Raw genomic sequence first — 20120 nt, 5'->3', positions numbered from 1 at the left:
CTTCCACTGGTTAACTCCCCAAACAGCCAGAGCTGAGCCAGTCTGCAGCCAGGAGGCATAAACTTCTTCAGGGTCTCCCACATGGGTGTCAAAACCCAAGGACTTGAACCATCCTTCACTGCCAGTGCCTTTGGTGGAAGTTTAGATGCTATGTCACAGCACCAGCCCCTAAAAATATCTTTAGAACAAGCACTCTATGCCCTGTAGATCTGATACATATATTAACTCATGTAAACTTTACAATAACCTTATGAGGCAAGTATTATTTTTTTAGATTTATTTATTTTTATTGCAAAGTCAGATATACAGAAAGCAGGAGAGAGGAGGAGAGACAGAGGAAGATCTTCCATCCAATGATTCACTCCCCATGTGACTACAATGGCTGGAGATGAGCCAATCCGAAGCCAGGAGCCAGGAGTTTCTGCTGGGTCTCCCACACGGGTGCAGGGTCCCAAGACACTGGGCATTCTTTGACTGTTTTCCCAGGTCATAAGCAGAGAGCGAGATGGGAAGCAGGGCTGCCAGGATTAGAATCGCACCCATATGGGATGCTGGCATGTGCAAGATAAGGACTTTAGCCACTAGGCCACTACCCTGGGCCAGAGGCAAGCATTTTTACATCCCATTCTATAGATAAGAAGACTGAAGCTCAGAGATGTTAAGTAAGCTGTCCAAAGTCTTACATTATTAAGTAGCAGAATCAGAATTTGAACCAGGTTCAACCATTTGTGTTGTTAACCATTTAACTGTATCTTTTATTCAAAAGTCACAAAAGCCTGTTGTTAGAAATTACTAAGGGCTAAGGTATACAGAATCTCCCATCTCTGAAAACATACTTCTGATCAAAAGCATACACTTAGGGCCTGGCATGATGTCTCAATTGGATAATCGTCCCCCTTGTAAGCACCGGGATCCACATGAGCTCCAGTTCATGTTCTGGTGCTGCACTTCCCATTCATCTTCCTGGTTGTGGCCTGGAAAGGCAAGCAGGATGGCCCAAGTCCTTGGGACCCCGCATCCCCCATTGCAGTCATTTGGGAAGTGAACCGGTGAATAGAAGATCTTCCTCTCTGTCGCTTCTTCTCTCTATAAATCAACCTGTCAAATAAATCTTTTTTTTAAGAAATTATATAAATATTAAGTTCCTACTATGATGACAACATTTTTGATTAAATTTTGATCTAATGCCTATAATATATTAAGGAAATTTCTATGCCTACATTGTTGAGAATCACTTCAACACCACCACAATGGACTTGTGACTATTTATGAAGGACAACCATAAGTAAAACTAGAGGGGAAATCAATGTGTGTGGGGGAAGGGGCAAGGGTCTTGGGGAAGAGCACAAGCAACCCCAGAACCTATGGAACTATACCATAAAACAAAATAAAAATATATATATATATATTTAAAGATTTATTATTATTATTATTATTTTTTTGGAAAGGCAGATATACAGAGAGGAGAGACAGAGAGGAAGATCTTCCGTCCGATGATTCACTCCCCAAGTGAGCCGCAACAGGCCGATGCTATGCCGATCCGAAGCCAGGAGCCTCTTCCGGGTCTCCCACGCGGGTGCAGGTTCCCAAAGCTTTGGGCCATCCTCGGTTGCTTTCCCAGGCCACAGGCAGGGAGCTGGAAAGGGAAGCGGGGCCTCCGGGATTAGAACTGGCACCCATATGGGATCCCGGGCGTGCAAGGCAAGGACCTTAACCACTGTGCCACCGCGCTGGGCCCAAAATAAAATATATTTTAAAAAAAAAGTGGAGTCCCAATGAAAGTGTTGGAGAATCTCGACAATAGGATGCTGGACTATCTGCCATGGTCTGTACACACTTAAATAGCAGAATGATGGACTTAGGACTGCTTACGAAGGACTACACTACTGTAATAATCCGGGGCAAATCAGTTGGGGGGCAGGGAATTTGGGAAGGAGGCAAAGGAAATCCCAGAGCTTATGAAATTGTATCATAAAATTAAAAATAAAATAGCAGAAAAAAAAGAGTAAAGAAAAAACTCTTGAAAACAGTACTGAGAAGGCAAGTCACTAAAATCAATCTGATAACTAAACTTTTTCTGAAAGTTAGGAAACAAAGCTTATCATTCCTTATTCTATGCAAATAAAAACACCAATGAAGGCAAGAGGTCGAAGAGAGAGAATAGACCATTTATTTCAGTAACTGTGCCTTCTGTCACAAATCACGAGGACCGAATGAGCCGCGGCAGAGCAGTCCACGCAGCAGCACAGCCTCCGGGGAGTGATCACATTCACATTCGCAAGGAACATCACAGACAGGACCACTGGATTTCCTTAACACAAACAATCATTTGCATCATAATAAATAAATATCTCTGTACTAAGACACATAGGACCAGAGAAGCAATTCTGAAAACAGCGTCTGTGTTTCACAGACAGTAACTTGATCAGCTGGGAATACTTTCCTAACTGAGGTATTCTTTCTAGGGAAAGAAAATTACTGAAGTTTCATTGCAAAGGTTAGAATCATTAAAAATCAGAAAGAAAGGTGCAGAGAATCATTTTACTAATTTTATTCTAAAATACAACAAGTCTCCTTAGGATCATGTCAACATAACTTCTTGATGTAATTTTGTTTCTAACTTCCTAATATGAAAGTCATAAATATTAGGCTTGAAACTGCTGACATTTGATCAAAAGTAACAGCACACAAATAAAACTTTTTAAAATTATCAGTTACATGAAATAAGCAATCACAGGAACTTTTGAATTACAAGGCTTATAAAACAGCTCAACAGTTAGCAAAATCTGAAAAGCCAAAAAAGACTAGGAATCAAAAAACAAGATGTTTGAAGCAGAACACCAATTTAAACTGTATGAAACATCCTGGACAAGAGTCTGATACAGAAATTCTGATGAAAGGCTATTTTAATTCTGTCACTCCAGTTATGCCACAGCACCACCTAAAACTTATTTCCTTTTCTAAATCAAACAAAATGCATGTCAAAAGTTTTACCCATGTAAAGAATCTAAATTTCCTGGATTTGTCCCTAGAACATTAAAAGCAGCTCACAGTGTGGGATACCCATGGTATCTCAGAACACCTGTGCAGTAAGGCTTTGTCTGTAATTCTAGAACTTAAGGAGAACAACTTCACAAAAATTAAGATACAATGCAAAAGAGAAGGGGGAAAGAAAATCAAAATTTCAATTTCTGAAGAGTTTATTAAAGTACATAGCTCTGAACACCAAAAACATCAGTGCCTTGATCATGTTAAGTGCCTAATTGTCAGAAATTTAGGCTAAGTTTTCCTTACTCCAGTTATATGGTACTGAGCCACGCTAAATATTAAAGATCTTGATTTTTTAAATTACTTTTTCTAGAGAACAGTAAGGATGGACCTACAGGAAGCTGTTGGCAAAAGATGAGAAATGTCAGAATCTGTCCAAGTATAACAAGTACCAGAACAATGAGATGCATAAGACTTACAGCTGCATACAGGGAAGTCATTTTTTTAAGTCCAAAATTCACTACCATAATCTTAATTAATCTAAGAAAAATTAACAAGAGGCCATGATTAAAGAAATCTGTTCACTTTGTGTAATTCTAACATGATCATGAAAGGGTTACATGTCTCGGGCGTGCCCCCACCACCAGCTGAGAGCAGCCTCTACTTGAGCAGGTTCTGCAGCATGGCGGTGGCATACGTGGGCCGCGCCTGTCTGCTCTCAATCGCGTTCTGAAGGTACTGGATGCCTCCGCAGCGCTCCCAGATTTCTTCAAACTGCCTTGGCAAGATCTCAGCGCCACGCTTTCGGGTCAGGCCGGTCTCTTCCAGATTTAGCTCACACATCTCCATGTCATCCTTACCTGCACGCAGGAGGCATCAGAAAATTATTATCTCTCCCTTTCCCCCAAAACATTTCTCATGAACATCATGACACTGAAATGCCAATCAGTTCTCTTGCAGTACTTTCTAATACCTCGTTTTCCATTAGAAGAAATCATCTGTTTAATAAATTCACCAACAGCAACTTTTGTTTTGTCCCGTTAAGGGCCCTTTCAAAATTTATAAACATTCCAGCTGACCAAACAGGTTATCAGGATTAACAACAAACACACACATCCTCACACCATTACAAATCAATGCATATAATTACACCCATGAAAATGTTTGGAGCACACACTCAAGGTTCCATGTGCTCCACAAGGACTTAGGGCATCTAAGCCTTTTCATATCATCAATCAGTGAGTCCTCAATTCTCTGCAAATGTGACTGAACTACAAAACTTCATTCTTCAATCCTGAACTTTAATCAATCATTGCATTATACATTCAAATGTTTTGTGTATACGGTTTACATTCGTTACTGTTATTTTTCACACACACACACACAGAGTTTTGTTTTTTTTTTAATGTGATTCATACACACCAGCCACAAGAAGGATAGGTGGCTTGTCAGGATGGAGTTCCATTTGTCTGGCAATCCACGGTCCATCAAAATGGGCATACCACCAGCCTTTCTTCTTGCTCTGGGGGTCTTTGTACTGGTCAGCAGGGCGGATGAATGGGATCCGAAAGAAGCGCTGCTGACGGTTCATTTCGATCTCCTGCTGCCTGGCAGGAAGCTGAGCTGCTGGGTTCTGCTGAGCTGTTACACAGAACAAGGGATGTTACACTACAGCAAAGGGGGCAGAAAACAGCCTCCAGACCTAAAATGTACCAACACCTTGAAGACAAAGGTCTTTACCAGGAAATTTAAAATAAGATGTAAATATTAATTGCTTGTAAATAAATGTAATTTGGGGTATGACTTCTCAGAATTGTCTTTCCCTAAATACATTCTTTGTCATTGCAAACAGGCAAACACACACACACACACACACACACACACACACACACACACACACACACACACACACACACACACACACACCAGAATTAACTGCAAATTCTACAAGATTCCTACAAATGACTGTAACAATAACAACATGAAATAAACTGACAGAGCAGAGCAGCAAACTTCCTTATTAAACATGTATCTTTCCCCCAGAGAGCTTAAATGCAAGTTGCAGAATAACTTACTGACTTATGATAACAGAAAGTAAACATTATTTTCAGAAACAGGAGGGTTGTGCATATGTGTTAAATCACAGTTTCCAAAGTGGAACCATATAAATTTTTTCTCTTTCACCAACTGATTTGGAGGGATTTTTTAAATGGCCGAGATAACAGGTATCTAGACACCTTCATGACTAAAACAACACAGGACCTGTAACAGTTAACCATGAGATACTTACTGTGAAATCAGATTTCTCTTGGAATTCAATCCACTGAAACAAGTGAAAGGTGTATAACATTTGTTCTCCTTACCAACAGAAAAATCCTTCTTTTCTACCAGTACTAGTCTTTCTATTCATCTCAATCTTTCTTCTTCCCTCGTTCAGTTTTCACTACTGAACAACTGAGTCTATTTTATCTGCCAATGCAAACATTTCCCCAGGGCTACGATTTTACATCTCCAACAGTGTAACGGTAGTAAGCTTGTTTAATATGCTTCATACTCACATCTCTAAAAGCGGACCAACCATTTACTGGAACTCAATTTAAAAAAAAAAAACAATCTCACTATGAAAAGCTAAGTATGTCAATGAAAAATTACATAATACATATATAGAGCGAGCATAAAAATCAAGAACAGCCACATAGCCTTTGAGAGAATTTGCAAATATTGGAAGGATGAAAATACTTTTTCTCTAATTTTACACCAAGCTTTTCAGCAGTTGAAAGTGCAAACCAGAGAAAGCAAAAAGCAGTTAGCACAGTTGCATATGCTTATGAAGGAAGGAGAGGCCCGTTCTGTTAGTGACTAGAAGCTGCCTCATCTTTAGCACAGAACCAGAGATGTGCTTTACCAATCAGTCCCTGTTCTTCCCAGGTGTTCACTGTCTCCCAAGACAATGCGGTGCTTCTCATGTAAGTTTTGAAACTTGGCTACTTTGTGAAAAGTACATTTATTCAAAGCTAAAATATTTTAAAGGGATAAAAAATGCCGTCTTCCTTGCACATCAATGAATTAGGATTTTACGTTTCATTTATGGAAATTTACTATGATACTGAGAGGCATTCATTCATTAGGGCTACTTTTTTTTAATAACTGTCTTTTGTAACTCAGTATTATGAGTAAAATTAATACATGAAATAGGAACTCTGTGATGGGCTTTCTCCACTAATAAGAGAAGTAAACCTATATGGAGAAAACAATAGAAACGAAGATCCAACAGTCAGACCCAACCAATTCAAAAATCAATATGCATTTATATCCTAATTATTATTGCTTAACTGACTCTACAAGAAATTTACTATACACTAAGGTCACTCAAAATTTTTCAATTATTTAAAAGTATGCATCATGGGAAGCCACATATGTAACAACATAATTTCTTCTTCCCAATAAGAAGTAACATTTTTAAACCTGAGTCTCCTACGAAACAAAACTCCAATATCTTAGGGCAGAAATGCAGACAACCAAGTGTTTGAAAATACAGTGCTTGAAACCAACACCTAAAAGTTAGTTTTTATTCTAAAAGAATAGCCATTAAATTAAGAGAGTTTTGCTACAATAAAAAATATGTATTCAGTTTAAAATGGTAGTCATTTTTAAAATGTAAGTAATTTGATAAAATAGATTCAATTCTGCATATGTATTTTGGAGTGCTCCAGTAAAAATATCATCAGAAATTAAAATAGATCTCAGAATGAAACACTTTAAAAATACAACTTCACTTAAAATTGTAGCAAAACAGTATTTAATAAACTGTTAGTGCTTTAACAAAGTATTTTTAACCCATTTTCCAGTTAGCTCATGAGTTACCACCCATTGACTTACGTGAATTGTTCAAAAATGGTGCAAAATCTGTGAACAAATATTTTTTACTGTTGAACAAAAGACGAAAATGCCAAAACTTTTAAATGAGCTCTTTTCTGATTTATAAAACTGTCCCATCAATTGAGGGGCAATTCACAGGTGAATATCATGTTCAAAAGCCAAATACTCTCAAGGTTACCTACAAGTAAGTGCTGCTTTCTCACCAAGCAGGGACAAGGCCTTTGATGCACTGGGTTGTAGGAGACATGCTTGAGGCACACAAAAAGGGAACCACAATTTAAATCATACTTCATTTTAAATTTTGGGATATAGTAACATTCAAACAAAAACCTAACACGAAGACTTGACAAACATGAAAGTACCCTAATTTTTTCAAAGTTTCTGAATGTTAAATTCAGGCCATTCTTATTTTGGGAAGCAGAAAATAAAACTACCAAAATCACTGTTTTAAAAGCGTTTATATGCTATTAAATATGATAAATATGATTCCATTGCTCCGAGAACTACTTCTGAAAATGACTTGGGTAGCAACTATGATGAGAGCTTGCTCACACAGTGCAGAACCAGGAAAGAGTCTGAAAATTTACGCCCAGTTTAAGAATTGGCCATGATTAATACATTATTCTTGAAGTCAACAGTATGAATTACTTTTATTATTTTTAAATTGATGCCATTTTATCTTCTCACATTAATGAATTCTAAATATTAATATTGTAAATACTAGACTGCACAGCAGTTCCTTTAAAGGCTGTTCAGTGGCTCCATCAGGAAACAACCTGCGTATATATTTTCTCAGCTGAGATAATAAGCATCTTAGTACCCTTTACCTTTTTTTTTTTTTTACGCTGGGCTTAAGAGTCAGAATGAATTTTGCATAAGGAGAAAAAATACAGAAAAAAATAACGTAAATAGTTTCCTCAGCAGAACTTCTAAAATGTGCTTATTTACCCAGATGAGTGTTGGAAATTTTTCTAAACACTTGCTCTCCCCAATAATACATTATTTGTAAAAATAATGCTTGATCTATCAAGATGATAAACACATCCTTTATACCTTTTTGGGCAAAGTTGGATGAGTAATATGTCAACATTTTGATGTAAAAATACAAGAAATACTTGCATATTATTTTAGAACCTGTGTCCCAAATATTTCAATAGTAATTCGTTTTTGTTTTGAGAATTAAACGCTTTAGATGTGTAAGTTTTGAAGCAATATCATTATCAAAGTCCATCAAGTTAAAAGCAATTAGACCTTAACCCAATTATCTTTTACAAAAAAATCAGTCTTTTGACATTTTTCATTAAACAAAGCAAAGATAGTACAAATTTAGTGTTCAGAAAGTAAACAAACAGGTAACAAAATCATTCTTTCATCTTCAAGTCACAGAGAGAAAAACTCAAATGGTAGGAATGCTTGGAAGTGACATTACTGGCTGCAGCTCTCTGCCTGCCACCTACGGTTACCGACGAGCACTCACTGTCCTGTGGTTTACTGTGACTGGCAATGCCCCTTGTGCAATCACCAGCACTGACTTCTCCCTAATAGCAGCATCATTCTCACCTAAATTTTTCTTTGCATCATAGAAACACTAAAATATCATTATATAATTGAACTATGTCAAGCCTTGTTTTGATTAATTTAGAAGGTAGTAGTAAGGGAAGGAAAATAGAATCAAAGGGTCAATTTCCTAAGTCATCTTGGGTTAAGTCTTACTAAACTTTGCTATCTAGTGTTGAGGAAATAGCATTTAAAAAAGCTATTAAATCTATTGTCATCTTGATATTAATTTAAATTACACTAATAAAGTATGCCAGTTTAAAGGTAGCAAGCTGAACAAATGAAATTTCAATTACTGCTAAAATGATTGAAATGACAACTCATATATATCTCTTACATATTACATATATTCACAGCTGAAGTTAAAGTTTTTGCATGCTTTTACTAGGTCACAACGCTTTTTCTGTTTTCCAATTCCAAATATACAAAGCCTTTTGCATAATAAAGCAAAAAAAATCCATTTTTAGGATTTGAGTAAAAAACAATCAATTCTGGTTTAGGGAAAACCTTGGTCTGAACCAGGGTAATATTTTTCACTGCTACACTTCTACAGTATTATAAAATAATGTTTGTATTTTTAAACACTGTTAATAGATAATTCATTAATCAATTCATTTCTTTTTCCTCACTGCATTTGTATAGGAGGAATAGAAAAGTTCTCAGGTTCACATATTGAAAAATATAACAATATACATAGTTAAGGCAGATTATCTTAAAACTGAACTATACCACATTTAAAACTAAGGGATACTTTTTAAAACAAAAGTTAAACAAGATATTTTTAATGAATACAAAAGTACTAATTTTTAGCTATAAAAGCAAAAAAAATCTTTCTAATTTTGTATTTATTTAACAGGCATGGAGACTATATATCTGCAGGTTTTTTCCCCAAATGCATGCAGCGGCTGGGCCACAGAGCAGAATGGAGCCAGGAGCTCAATCAGAGTCTCCAACGTGAGCAGCTGGAATTAACGAGGTCGGGACGTGAGCCCAGGTACTCCGAGGTGGGATACAGGTTTCCAAGGCACTTTACCTGCTACAACAAGTACCTGCCCTTAAATGATTCACTTTTACTTGCATTCCACATGTATGGTGAAAGATGTATAGTAATCTCTACATTGTCACATTACTTTGATGTATGTATGTGTGTGTGAAAAAATACATATTATAATAGTATTGCACAACCTCATCAAGACGGACAAGAAAGATTCTTACCTCTAGAATTTAAGAAGTAAATGCAATATATCTTAAGAACCTGAACTTGAAAAATTCAATGATAACGCTATAAAAACAGGTCATTATGGTTTTGCTGAATGGATCACAGTACTACAGTAAGAGAAATACTATCTGGGACACTCTGCCCAAATGCCTTATGTACAGCAACATGCATTTAAATGTAAGTACTTTGTAACATTCAAAAGTGCAGATTTGTTTTTACCATAATCAGTAACAGACTTTGGAGCCCGCTGCTCTGTTTCAGTGTTTCTCTTCTTGTTCTTGGATTTCCAAGCATGATACACTTTTAGTCTCCTATGGAATTCTTCTCTGCAAGCTGCCAAGAGCTCAATATCTATTGGTTACATAGAGAAAAGAAATTAACATCTACATAATTATTCAATAGCTCAGATACACAATTTTAATTTTCAAGGTAATAGCACAAAATCAAAGATAAGCTCACTCCATAAAAATGAGCTTATTATATTACTTATATGTGCAATGCATTTTTTATCCCTAATTACTTCCTTATGTGATTTCTGATTTCACACATGAAAACTTAATTAGAGAAGTTACACTTGTCTAGCCCATAAGTGCTGTAACTGTATAAACAGCCATGTGCTCAAGCAAAAGCTAGATTCACACATCACACTGTGTTTTTTAATATTTATACTTACATAGACATGCTCAATGGGAAGGAAAAGAACATAGTACAGAACTCCATACAGGTTTTCATTCCCAGTTGCCTGAGTTCAAACAATGTTATTTAAATAGAGCACAATAACATACGATCTCCAGGATATAGGATTTGAATGTGTTTTGATCCCAGAAAAACTGCTTTAAAAACAAACTATCACTATTTGTAATATTGTTTCAATTTTTTACTTTTTGTAATCAATTATTCAAATATGTAAATATTTAACAATTACTAATAATACTGGAAGGGCCAGTCATCAATACAGTCCAAACCATAATGTCTGTCTTTTCTTTCTGACCTAGGCAAGAAATAGGCAAAATGGGTTTACTTCAATAGCATGCCTATCTTTTGGACTTGTGTATAAACTAGGAATTCACTCTAAGAGGAGAATAACAAAAAATAAATACAACAAACAAATACACTTTTCTCAACCCAATCTAACAATCTCTTTTATTATCACTACAAATCCTTCCTGTTTTCATTCCCCTTCATACACTCACCACAAGAAGTATTGATGGTGTCACGTAGTTCTGCATATTTCCATTTGCTGAGATCATGTTTCTTGGTACCAGCAGCAGCCTTGGTGGCTTGGACAGCAGGACCTCTGTAAGTATTACATATTTTTGCATATTTCAACTACAAACATGAATGGAAACTGACTAAAGTGCTAAGAAAGTATGTAAGCTTAAGAACTGGAAACAGCCACTGTACCACAAGAAGTACAATTATTTTTGACTCTGACATAGGAGATTCAGAAGACTTAGAAGAAACGGTGCAATAAATTAAAAATTTTCATCTTGTTACTTGATAGTCATATTAGTTTATTATTATTATTTGAAAGGCAGTGTTACAGAAAGGAGGAGAGACAAAGATAGTTATCTTCAAACCCTCTGGTACACTTGCCAAATAGCTACAATGGCCAGGGGTGGGCCAGGCCTAAGCCAGGAGCTTCAGCTTCGTTTCCCACATGGCTCCAGGGGCCGAAGAACTTGGGCCATCCTCTACTGCTTTGCCCGGTTCTAGAGCAAGGAGCTGAATCAGAAGTGGAGCAGCCTGCCCTCAAATCGGCATCTGTATGAGATATCAGCATCACACAGGCAACTGCACAGCTGTGCCAGCCCCCTCCTATTCACACTAGGTTTGGAATCAGAAGTTCTGATTCAAGCATAGTACTATAGCCTTCCCCAGCATCTCAATTTAAATATTCTTACTGACAAATACATAGACATTTACAGTTTAAAAATGTTTTCAAAATCAAAACAGAAACCCCAAACACACCTAGAAAATGATTAGAAACACACTAATAGTTGGCTTGTGACCATCAGCCACACAGCCATGGAGCAAAGGTGACCAATATTGGTTCTTAATCTCCCTGGGCATCTACCGGGTCACAAGTGCAGAGGCTAGGGGTCAAACTTCAACCTGCAACTCAGCATATTCAAGTCATTAAAAAAAAAAACCCTAAAAGAACTGTTGTACTGTGGAATCTGCTAAACTTTAGATTTCACTGTCATAAGGCCTATGAACAGACAATATCACAGTGTAATATTTAATAAGTAATAACATGACAACTGGCTATTACAGGAAGAGGTTTCAGATCACAAAACAGAAAGGGGCATCGTGTTGCACCTTTCCCCATTAGCACACATATTTCCACAGGGAAAAAGGAAAGAAAGATGACCTAAAGCACTTAGTAAAGTGGGACATATCCACCACTTCATTTGTACATAATTTGAGGTCTTCAATCAGAAAATGGGGGCGTTTTCTTTCTTGTATAATAATGAACTTTATTTTTCAGTCAAAGATCACACTTGACCTTCTTAGGTACTCAGAATACACTTGCATGTAATAAAGAAGAGTTTAATTGCACCACCATTCAAGAACCTGAAAAGGTGGCAGGAGCACTAAAATAGTTAGATACTAAAGAACTAAACAGTTGCCTCCTTGGTATCACACTAAGAGTTCTCCTTTCTGGGGATACTACTTAGAAAACATCTACTCCTCAAGGAGAAGGGTTAAGATCTAACATTCCCTCATTCTACATCTGGAAAAATACCAACAATCGTCCTAGTCGAGATAGAGACACGTAAAAAAAAATGTTGTTGAAAAATTAAGAATGCTGTTGATAACTGACATCTGAAGCAATGCCCCCTTCCTCCTGAAGTGAAGGAAAGTGAAGGACTGATTCTTTCAAGATCAGTCTTAGCAATGCAATAAATATAGTGTCTCTGCCTCTTTAAAATGCTAGGTAGATACGCTTTCATTTTAAAGACTGAGCAGCAACATGCCTTCCTCCAGCATACTTAAAACTGAAATGGTGATTGTTGCTTACATACAAAATAGTCTACAAAAGAATAATGTGCAGTCATTTAGTCCTTCCTGTATTTTATGGTGAAAATCTTTGTAGGTTTACTGGGAAATCTATACTTTTCATACTCTGCATGACTGGCAATTTTCCATGTAGTTTTTTGTTCTTAATTGCTTTGCTCAAAAAGAACCAGCTGTGTGTCAGCAAGGTTTCTCTGCTACCCTTCACAATAAATTAGGATTTAACATTTATTCAAATGCTCTCTTTCTTTTTTCATTCCTTAATCACCAGTCAATAAACTAATAATAATAACATTTCTTCTTTTCCTATTCCCGAAGTCTTTTCTCCGAGGGTAGCTTAAAATTATCAAGTTTTCTTGCTGCTGCCTTTTCCTTTTGAAAGATAAAAGGAACTTTCATAATTATCAGATTGTTTGATATACATGGGGCATATTTTGATACCTTTTAAAAATACAACACTCTGAATTCAAACTATTGTTCAAAGTATGATTTTAATATCACCAACTCCTCAGTTGTATTACCTTAGACAAAACTTCACCTGCTAAAAACATACTCAGGACCAGAAAAAATTTTAATGCCGCCCCGATCCCAACCCCTGGAATTATTAAGATAGTAAAATAAAGGTTTATTTCATTAGTGATTCAGACTAGTTATAAAGACAATCATGTAAAAATGTGAGGTAGTAGCAAAACTGACCTGATTTTAAAAATACATGTATATTAATTTAACATTTTTAATCAACTGTGTAAGTTCGAAATTGACAGTTGAAACGTGACCCATTCGTATCAACGGATAAAGGTAATGGACCAGACCCTGCCAAGCTGTGCTCTCTGATGGCTCAAACAGACACCAAGAGCTTTGTAACTGCCACAGAGCAGAGCTCCTTAGAAGCCACTCTTCAACTAGAACAGTGGCTCCCAAATTGGGTACAGCACCACTCAAGAGCAAATTTCAAAATATTCATTTTGTCACAATGATAAGGATCCCCTTGAACTTTGGGGTCCAATGACAGAGAAGGATCCCCCATTTTCCCATCCAGAATGCCAATGACATCCTCAATGAAAAACACTGCTTTAAGATACATCACTTTTTATCTTTTCCTGCATTGGGATGGAATAAACAGAGTGGCATTTCTTGTACAGAAAGCCTAGAAAGAATAAGATAGTCACATAACAGGTTCTAGTCCAAATAACCAAAAGTAATTTCAAAGTGTGATTATGAGATGAATGCTTAATTTCCCCCAAATTACACTGCACTAACCTACTCAAAATTTCTGACATTTCTTTGGCCATTTGTTCCCTATAAGAAAAATAAAAATAAAACATATTTATATAAAAGATATACAATATGAATGTCTAAAAACTATTTTACATTTAGAAAAAGTACATTATATAAACTTCCTAAAATGTACCAAATTTTATATTTTCAATATTGCTTTATTAAACATTCACAGATATTTTACTTTATAAAGGTCTACGAAATATGTACACATCTAGCAGCATTTAAAAAAAATCTAAAGTTATTTCAGCACATATCCATTTTTACAGTAAGAGCTTGAAGATAAAATCTCCTAAACGTTATATTCTTGAGATATTATTATAGAGAATACAAATAGTGTATTCTAAACACAAGGATACTTGGCAGATTTTATATGAGGATTTGTACACTAGGGTCGCTTAGCAAATACTAATTAGATAAAGCATGGAGGTAAGCCAAGCTGATGAATTTCATAGTATCAAGAGTTTAAATAAGAATTTGATGTATTAAAAGTTCTGAAATTCTAAATCAAAGCATGCTCTTCTCAAAAAAGGATACATACAAGCAAATGTATACAAAGAAATTATTTCTTTGTATACAAAAGCATTTCTCAAGGATAAGCATTTCTCAAAGGTAAAACCTCATTTTTATTACCCAGGAGAGTCTAACTTCTCTCAATATTTTTCCATATCTATGGAATGGGATGGAAACTTTGTCATCCTTCCTTTGCTAACATCATTCTATTTTCCTGCCCTTTGCTCTTTCTACTTCAAAATTAATTATTTCTCACTATGATAACTACAAAACCTTACAAATCAGTAAAAGTCCTAAGAAGATTGGCATATTTGCTTCCAGGCCATTTCCTGCACACCAAGATTCAGGATCCAGATATTAAAAAATAAAGCACTCCTATATTCCTCATTTCTTGTCAGCAACACTGGCTGCACTTAATTTCTAACGCAGGGTTATCCAAGCAAGCACAATGAGAAAAAGCAGTCTTTCATAATTGATGAGGAAGGATACAAAGGATAAACAGATATAATCTAACAAAATTATCTTTTGAGAAATATATCTTTCTTTCTTGAAGCTAGTAGCTTCTCAGTATGGTCTTTCAGTATCAGCCTGATTTTGGTAAGTATTTTTAATTTTATCAGATTCCTCTCTCAGTATCCAAGGGCATCTTTGTTTTCATCACGTCCTTCTCCTAAAAGCTTCATCTCTTCTCCCAAAGCCTTCCAAAGCTCTTTACCACTTGCTCAGCTAACAATGTAGAGGTTTCTTCAGATGTTTCAGTGCTGCACTCAATGGCAATCTCTACTGAGTCATCACTGTGCCTGACCCAGCGTTGGGATATACCCAATCTACAGGAAATACACTCCACCAAATTCCCTTGACAGAGATGGTTCCTGCATCCAGATGCTTTTTCCATTAGATTTTACCAAACTATATGAAAAAGTTCACAATTTTACCTTTAGATTTAATTGCAAGGCAAAATACTCAAGTTCAACTGGTACCTGATCAAACAGGTATCCAAATGGCGGGAAATAGAACTCCCTTAGACATTTTTGGCAGCACTATGGTAACAACATTGGTGGAATGTACTCCTGGCATCTGTTGAGGCTAAGGGGCAGGGATGCCAAATACCCTGAATAAGAAAGAACTGCCCCATTCATTGTGTAACTTGAACACACCCACCAGGCAGATACAGGTGAAACATAAAAAGGTACTTCAAAAAGCTCACGGAAAACGGAATTAAATGATAAATGTATTTTGGTACAAAAATGTTTAAGGCCATACAGTACCGTTTTTCATAATACAAATTTTCTACATATTTTTAAGCACGCTCAAATACAAGTAAATGCTTTGGATGTTAAAAAGTTTAATACAGACATTTTTTCATGGTTTTATTATTCACAGAATTTTTCTAGGGATGAACATAACATGCAGTTGACGCAGGACTGTACTTAGTTCTTTGTAGAATTTCCCAAAGAACTATTCATAATCCCATGGTATTTGCTGCCTGCTACAATACTGATGTCAGTTTGCATTTGTAGCCATAGCATTCGTGATGATCCCATGAATAAATAAAACCATGATTATCTGATTATGTCTCCCACAGTGGAGATGAGCAAGCACTTCATATTAAAATAATTTAATGTATTCTATTATAAATGACTTCCCTTTTATTCCTCTTGTATATGTATTATTTGGAAAGAACTATTTATGTAAGTTGAATCATTTACAAAACATTTGACTTGGTATTAGATTCTGACAGTCAACAACCATCACTATAAAGGTTACTTACAGCTGCACTCCTTCAAAAGGAACTAAAATTCAGATTTTATGAATACTCAGATTTGTACATCAATATATACCAAATATATTCAAAAAGTTTACACAAAATATGTGCAATAAAATGTATGCAGAAACAAAAAATGCAAACAAAATAGTTTTATATTCCACATGTTACTAGGTTTGTGGATAAATTTTCATAACAAAAAGACATCAGCATCAAGATTAGCCTTACATATATGCGGGTGTTTCAAAAAGTTGTGGAAAAGCAGAATAAAAAAATGAAGTTGTTTTGATGCAAAATTTTGAAATCCCTACATACAATTTAAGACTATGAGGTATTTGTAGAATGAGCCATCTTAAATAACAAAAGTGAAATATTTTCCTTATTGTTACTTAGACTTGCACAGCTGTCCTAAAGATCAAGTATAAGGGACACTTGAAAGCACATAAAGCTAAATGGACACTAAAGGTTGAACAAAGACAACAACAACAAAAAAAAGAAAAGCAAACCATGAACTGTAATATTTTTTCCCTAGGCAAAAGAAAGTGAAGAAATGAGTTACCTTTCTCTTTTAATAAAAGGTAGTAATTTAAAACGTATAATAATATAGGTATGTAAAACTTTAATACTTTTGTCAAACCAGTGGTTAAGAACATTATACTACTGTAGTTTAATATTCTGTGATTACTTTAAAAACATACATGGGTGAAATGGTCATGAGTTTTCATTGGATTATTGCTAGCCACTGCCTCTATTTCCAATAAACTAGAGCCTTCTTTCACTTGTTAAAACTTCTCATTTCATGAAGCATTCTTTTTACTGAACTGTAAAACTTAAAATATGTTATCTCAAAAATAAGAAAAGTTAGAAGGAGGGAGTGGGAGAGAGAGAGACTGGGAAAAGGAAAAAAGGAAATACCATTACATTGTTAGAATTGTTATCTACGAACTATACTGAATTTGCTAAAAAGTATTTTTTCCATTACTACATTAAGTAAACCACTCGCTCAACATATATCTGCTACCTATTTTTTTCAAGGTAAAGGGAAATGACATACGGTGTCATTTTGGATCTTGCGCCATCATTTCTGTGAAAAGAATACATTTCAGTTACTATTACAACCAACTTTACATTGCGCAAATCTAGACTGTGCAAATTGGTTAGTTCACTCATCGATGTGAAAAATTCAATTTTAGATCAGTGCATTTCTCAATATATTTTAAAACTTTCATTGGAAATGACTAGGAAAGAATGAATTAGAAGCATTCAGTGAAAATTAGTCAATGCATCCAGTATGGAAAATTCATGCATTATGAGGTTTATTTTTAAAAGAATATAAACACTGCTAACAATTTCACTTAATTTATGAAATTACCTTCTTTCAATTATATAACTGATTAAGATTATATTTTAAAATATATGTATGGAAAGCATGTCTTACTTGGAAGTTACTGCATAGGAGTCCAGGCTGGAAAAGTAACTTAAAATTGCTCACTGCAGCATAATCCATGCATACTTTTTACAAACTATAACAAAGAACTCGAGAACAACATTTTTGCACTATATATTAAGAAGAGGATTACTTAGGAGATAAGTATTACTACAGAAATAATACAGTAAGTATTTACTATTTCTAGTTACAACCCACTGAATAAAACAAAACTGACAAACATGAACACAAGCATACAAAACATCCTTCAAAAAGTTGTGCCAGGCACAGCACAGTATCCTAGCAGCTGAAGTCCTCTTCCTGCACACACCAGGATTCCATCCGGGTGCCTATTTTAATTCCAGCAGCCCCGCTTCCAATCCCACTCCCTGCTTGTGGCCTGAGAAAGCAGTTAAGGATGGCCCAAAGCCTTGGGACCATGCACCCCACCCATGTGGGAGACAAGGAAGAGGTTCTGGGCTCCTGGCTTCGGATCAGCTCAGCTCTGGCCGTTGTGGCCACTTGGGTAGTGAATCATTGGATAGAAGATCTTCCTTTCTGTCTCTTCTCTCTGCATATCTGACTTTCCAATAAAGATAAAATAAATCTTTTTTTAAAAAAATGTGCCAATGCTATAGCACTGGGTATAAAATAAAGGCACGGAGAAGCAGGAAGGTGCTCAAGAGGTCTCTGGGATCAAAGCTGACATAAGGACTTAAATGGGCACACCAGAGGGGAGGTAAGGGCTATCTTGTTGCAGAACTAACTCCTCTGCCTTTCAAGTCACAGCAGCTTCGATCTCTACCCTCTATTCAAGCAGGACCCAGCACTGATTTAACTTTACTTACATTGAAAGCCAGGAACTTGTCATTCACAATGGGTTCTCAATGGCCCACTCTTTCAGAGACCAATCACACTGGAAAAGGTGCCCCTTCCTGAAGTTTCTAGTACACAGCACTTGGAGTAACACTGGATATGGCATATTTTTCAGACCCTTTAAATACACAGCTCGGCAGTGAGTACCAACAAGGACTTGGAAACGAATTCTGGCCATAACAAACTCGGCTCTGTGAAGTGCAACACTGCCTCCCTGACAGCGGCATTGGGGGAAGGGCATCTGACATGACACAGGGAGAAGGAACAGGCCACAGCTGCGCTGAGAGTGCATCACCAAGCTGCAGCAGGGCTAAAGTATTCTAATTACAGAGAAAGGTCCATAAAGAGCCCAAATACTGGGACCAGATCCAATAGTTTAGCATTCACTGTAATACCTTTTGTTTGTATAAGACTATTTGGTCCATTTACCAAATAACAGACTTTCATATACAATTCAGAATTCAGAGCTCGCCAATATGATTACTTACCAGAAGAAGCATGAAGCCAGAGCAACACACTCTTTTAATATCTGCTTTCAGGTTAGCAAAATCTAACTGAATCATAATCACCCTGGGATGTGAACCAAGGGCTCTTTTTGTTTGTTTTTCACGAGGAAATACCTCCATCTAGTGGTGTGCCTTGTTTAAATCTCTGCCATAAGCTGTTTCCTAAATTCTGAAAAACTGGTAATCTCTGGACACATCCAGCTACAAACAAAGGCAATGTCCAAATAAGCTTTGCTTTGTTTTTTTTTTTTTAAACAAATAACTAGAGCAGAGCAGGTTAAGCTCCTGCCTGTGATGACATGAGCCACATTTCTAGTCTTGGCTGCTCCATTTTCAATCTGGCGCCCTTCTAATGTGTCTGTTAAAGCAACGCAAAAACAGCGCAAGTCCCTGCCACTCATGTGGGAAACCTGGAGGAAGATCTAGCCTTCAGCCTGGCCCAGACGGGGTCACTGTGATCAGTGGATGCAAGATCTCTCTCTCCCTCTATAATTCTGCCTTCAACAAAATAAAATAAACCTTAAAAATAAGTTTAAAAACTGGTGTTTTTACATTCTATTTTTTAATGAAAGAGATTAAAAATAGTCCTGGAAATACTATGATTTTTCGCAAAACATTAAGAATTTACATGCTATTGTTTGGTTTATTAATATAAATACTGGACATTGGTATAAACCCCAAAACTAGTAGTTAATGACACCAAAAGTGTAGAATCTTAACTCAATCACGGCATTTTGGAGGTGAGTCTCGAGGGAGGCTTTTGAGTTTTAGTACTGTCTTGAGAGGTCATCTCAGCCTAATCCTGTGATGCATCCTACCCACAAGCCTCCACACTCCACAATGCCATCCTCATGAGAACACGAATGAATGCACCCACTGATCTTATACTTAAGCCTCAAAACTGAGTCCAATAAACTTTTTCTCTTTATAAAGATAGCTGCCTTTCGGGTAAAGAAAAGTTGGCCAATACATTTCCTATTCTTCCATACTACACTATAGCATTTAGAGGTCACACAGAAGGCTCAGGAGCGAAAACATTTCAATGGATGAACACTCCTTCTTGGGAAAGGTAAACCTGCTTACTCTGAAACA

At 36.4% G+C, this 20120-nt stretch overlaps 1 protein-coding gene across 1 annotated transcript in view; it reads right to left on the bottom strand.

Moving 5' to 3' along the window:
* Window positions 1–2147: 2147 nt before the first annotated feature.
* Window positions 2148–20120, bottom strand: part of MYO6 (myosin VI) — a 155508-nt gene continuing 137535 nt past the window's right edge. Inside the window, exons 30-37 of the mRNA XM_040983657.1 lie at window positions 17659–17685; window positions 17275–17304; window positions 13925–13963; window positions 10837–10940; window positions 9863–9994; window positions 6868–6894; window positions 4411–4629; window positions 2148–3848 (exon numbers count right to left, since the gene is read on the bottom strand). Of these exons, the coding sequence (XP_040839591.1) occupies window positions 3649–3848; window positions 4411–4629; window positions 6868–6894; window positions 9863–9994; window positions 10837–10940; window positions 13925–13963; window positions 17275–17304; window positions 17659–17685 (778 nt within the window). The 3' untranslated portion in view covers window positions 2148–3648. The remainder of the gene's footprint in view (window positions 3849–4410; window positions 4630–6867; window positions 6895–9862; window positions 9995–10836; window positions 10941–13924; window positions 13964–17274; window positions 17305–17658; window positions 17686–20120) is intronic.

The sequence above is a fragment of the Ochotona curzoniae genome, unplaced genomic scaffold (genome assembly GCF_017591425.1).
Source record: "Ochotona curzoniae isolate NIBS_2020 unplaced genomic scaffold, NIBS_Ocur_1.0 contig_3819, whole genome shotgun sequence".
NCBI lineage: Eukaryota > Metazoa > Chordata > Mammalia > Lagomorpha > Ochotonidae > Ochotona > Ochotona curzoniae.
This window is presented reverse-complemented; position numbering and strand designations above follow the sequence as displayed.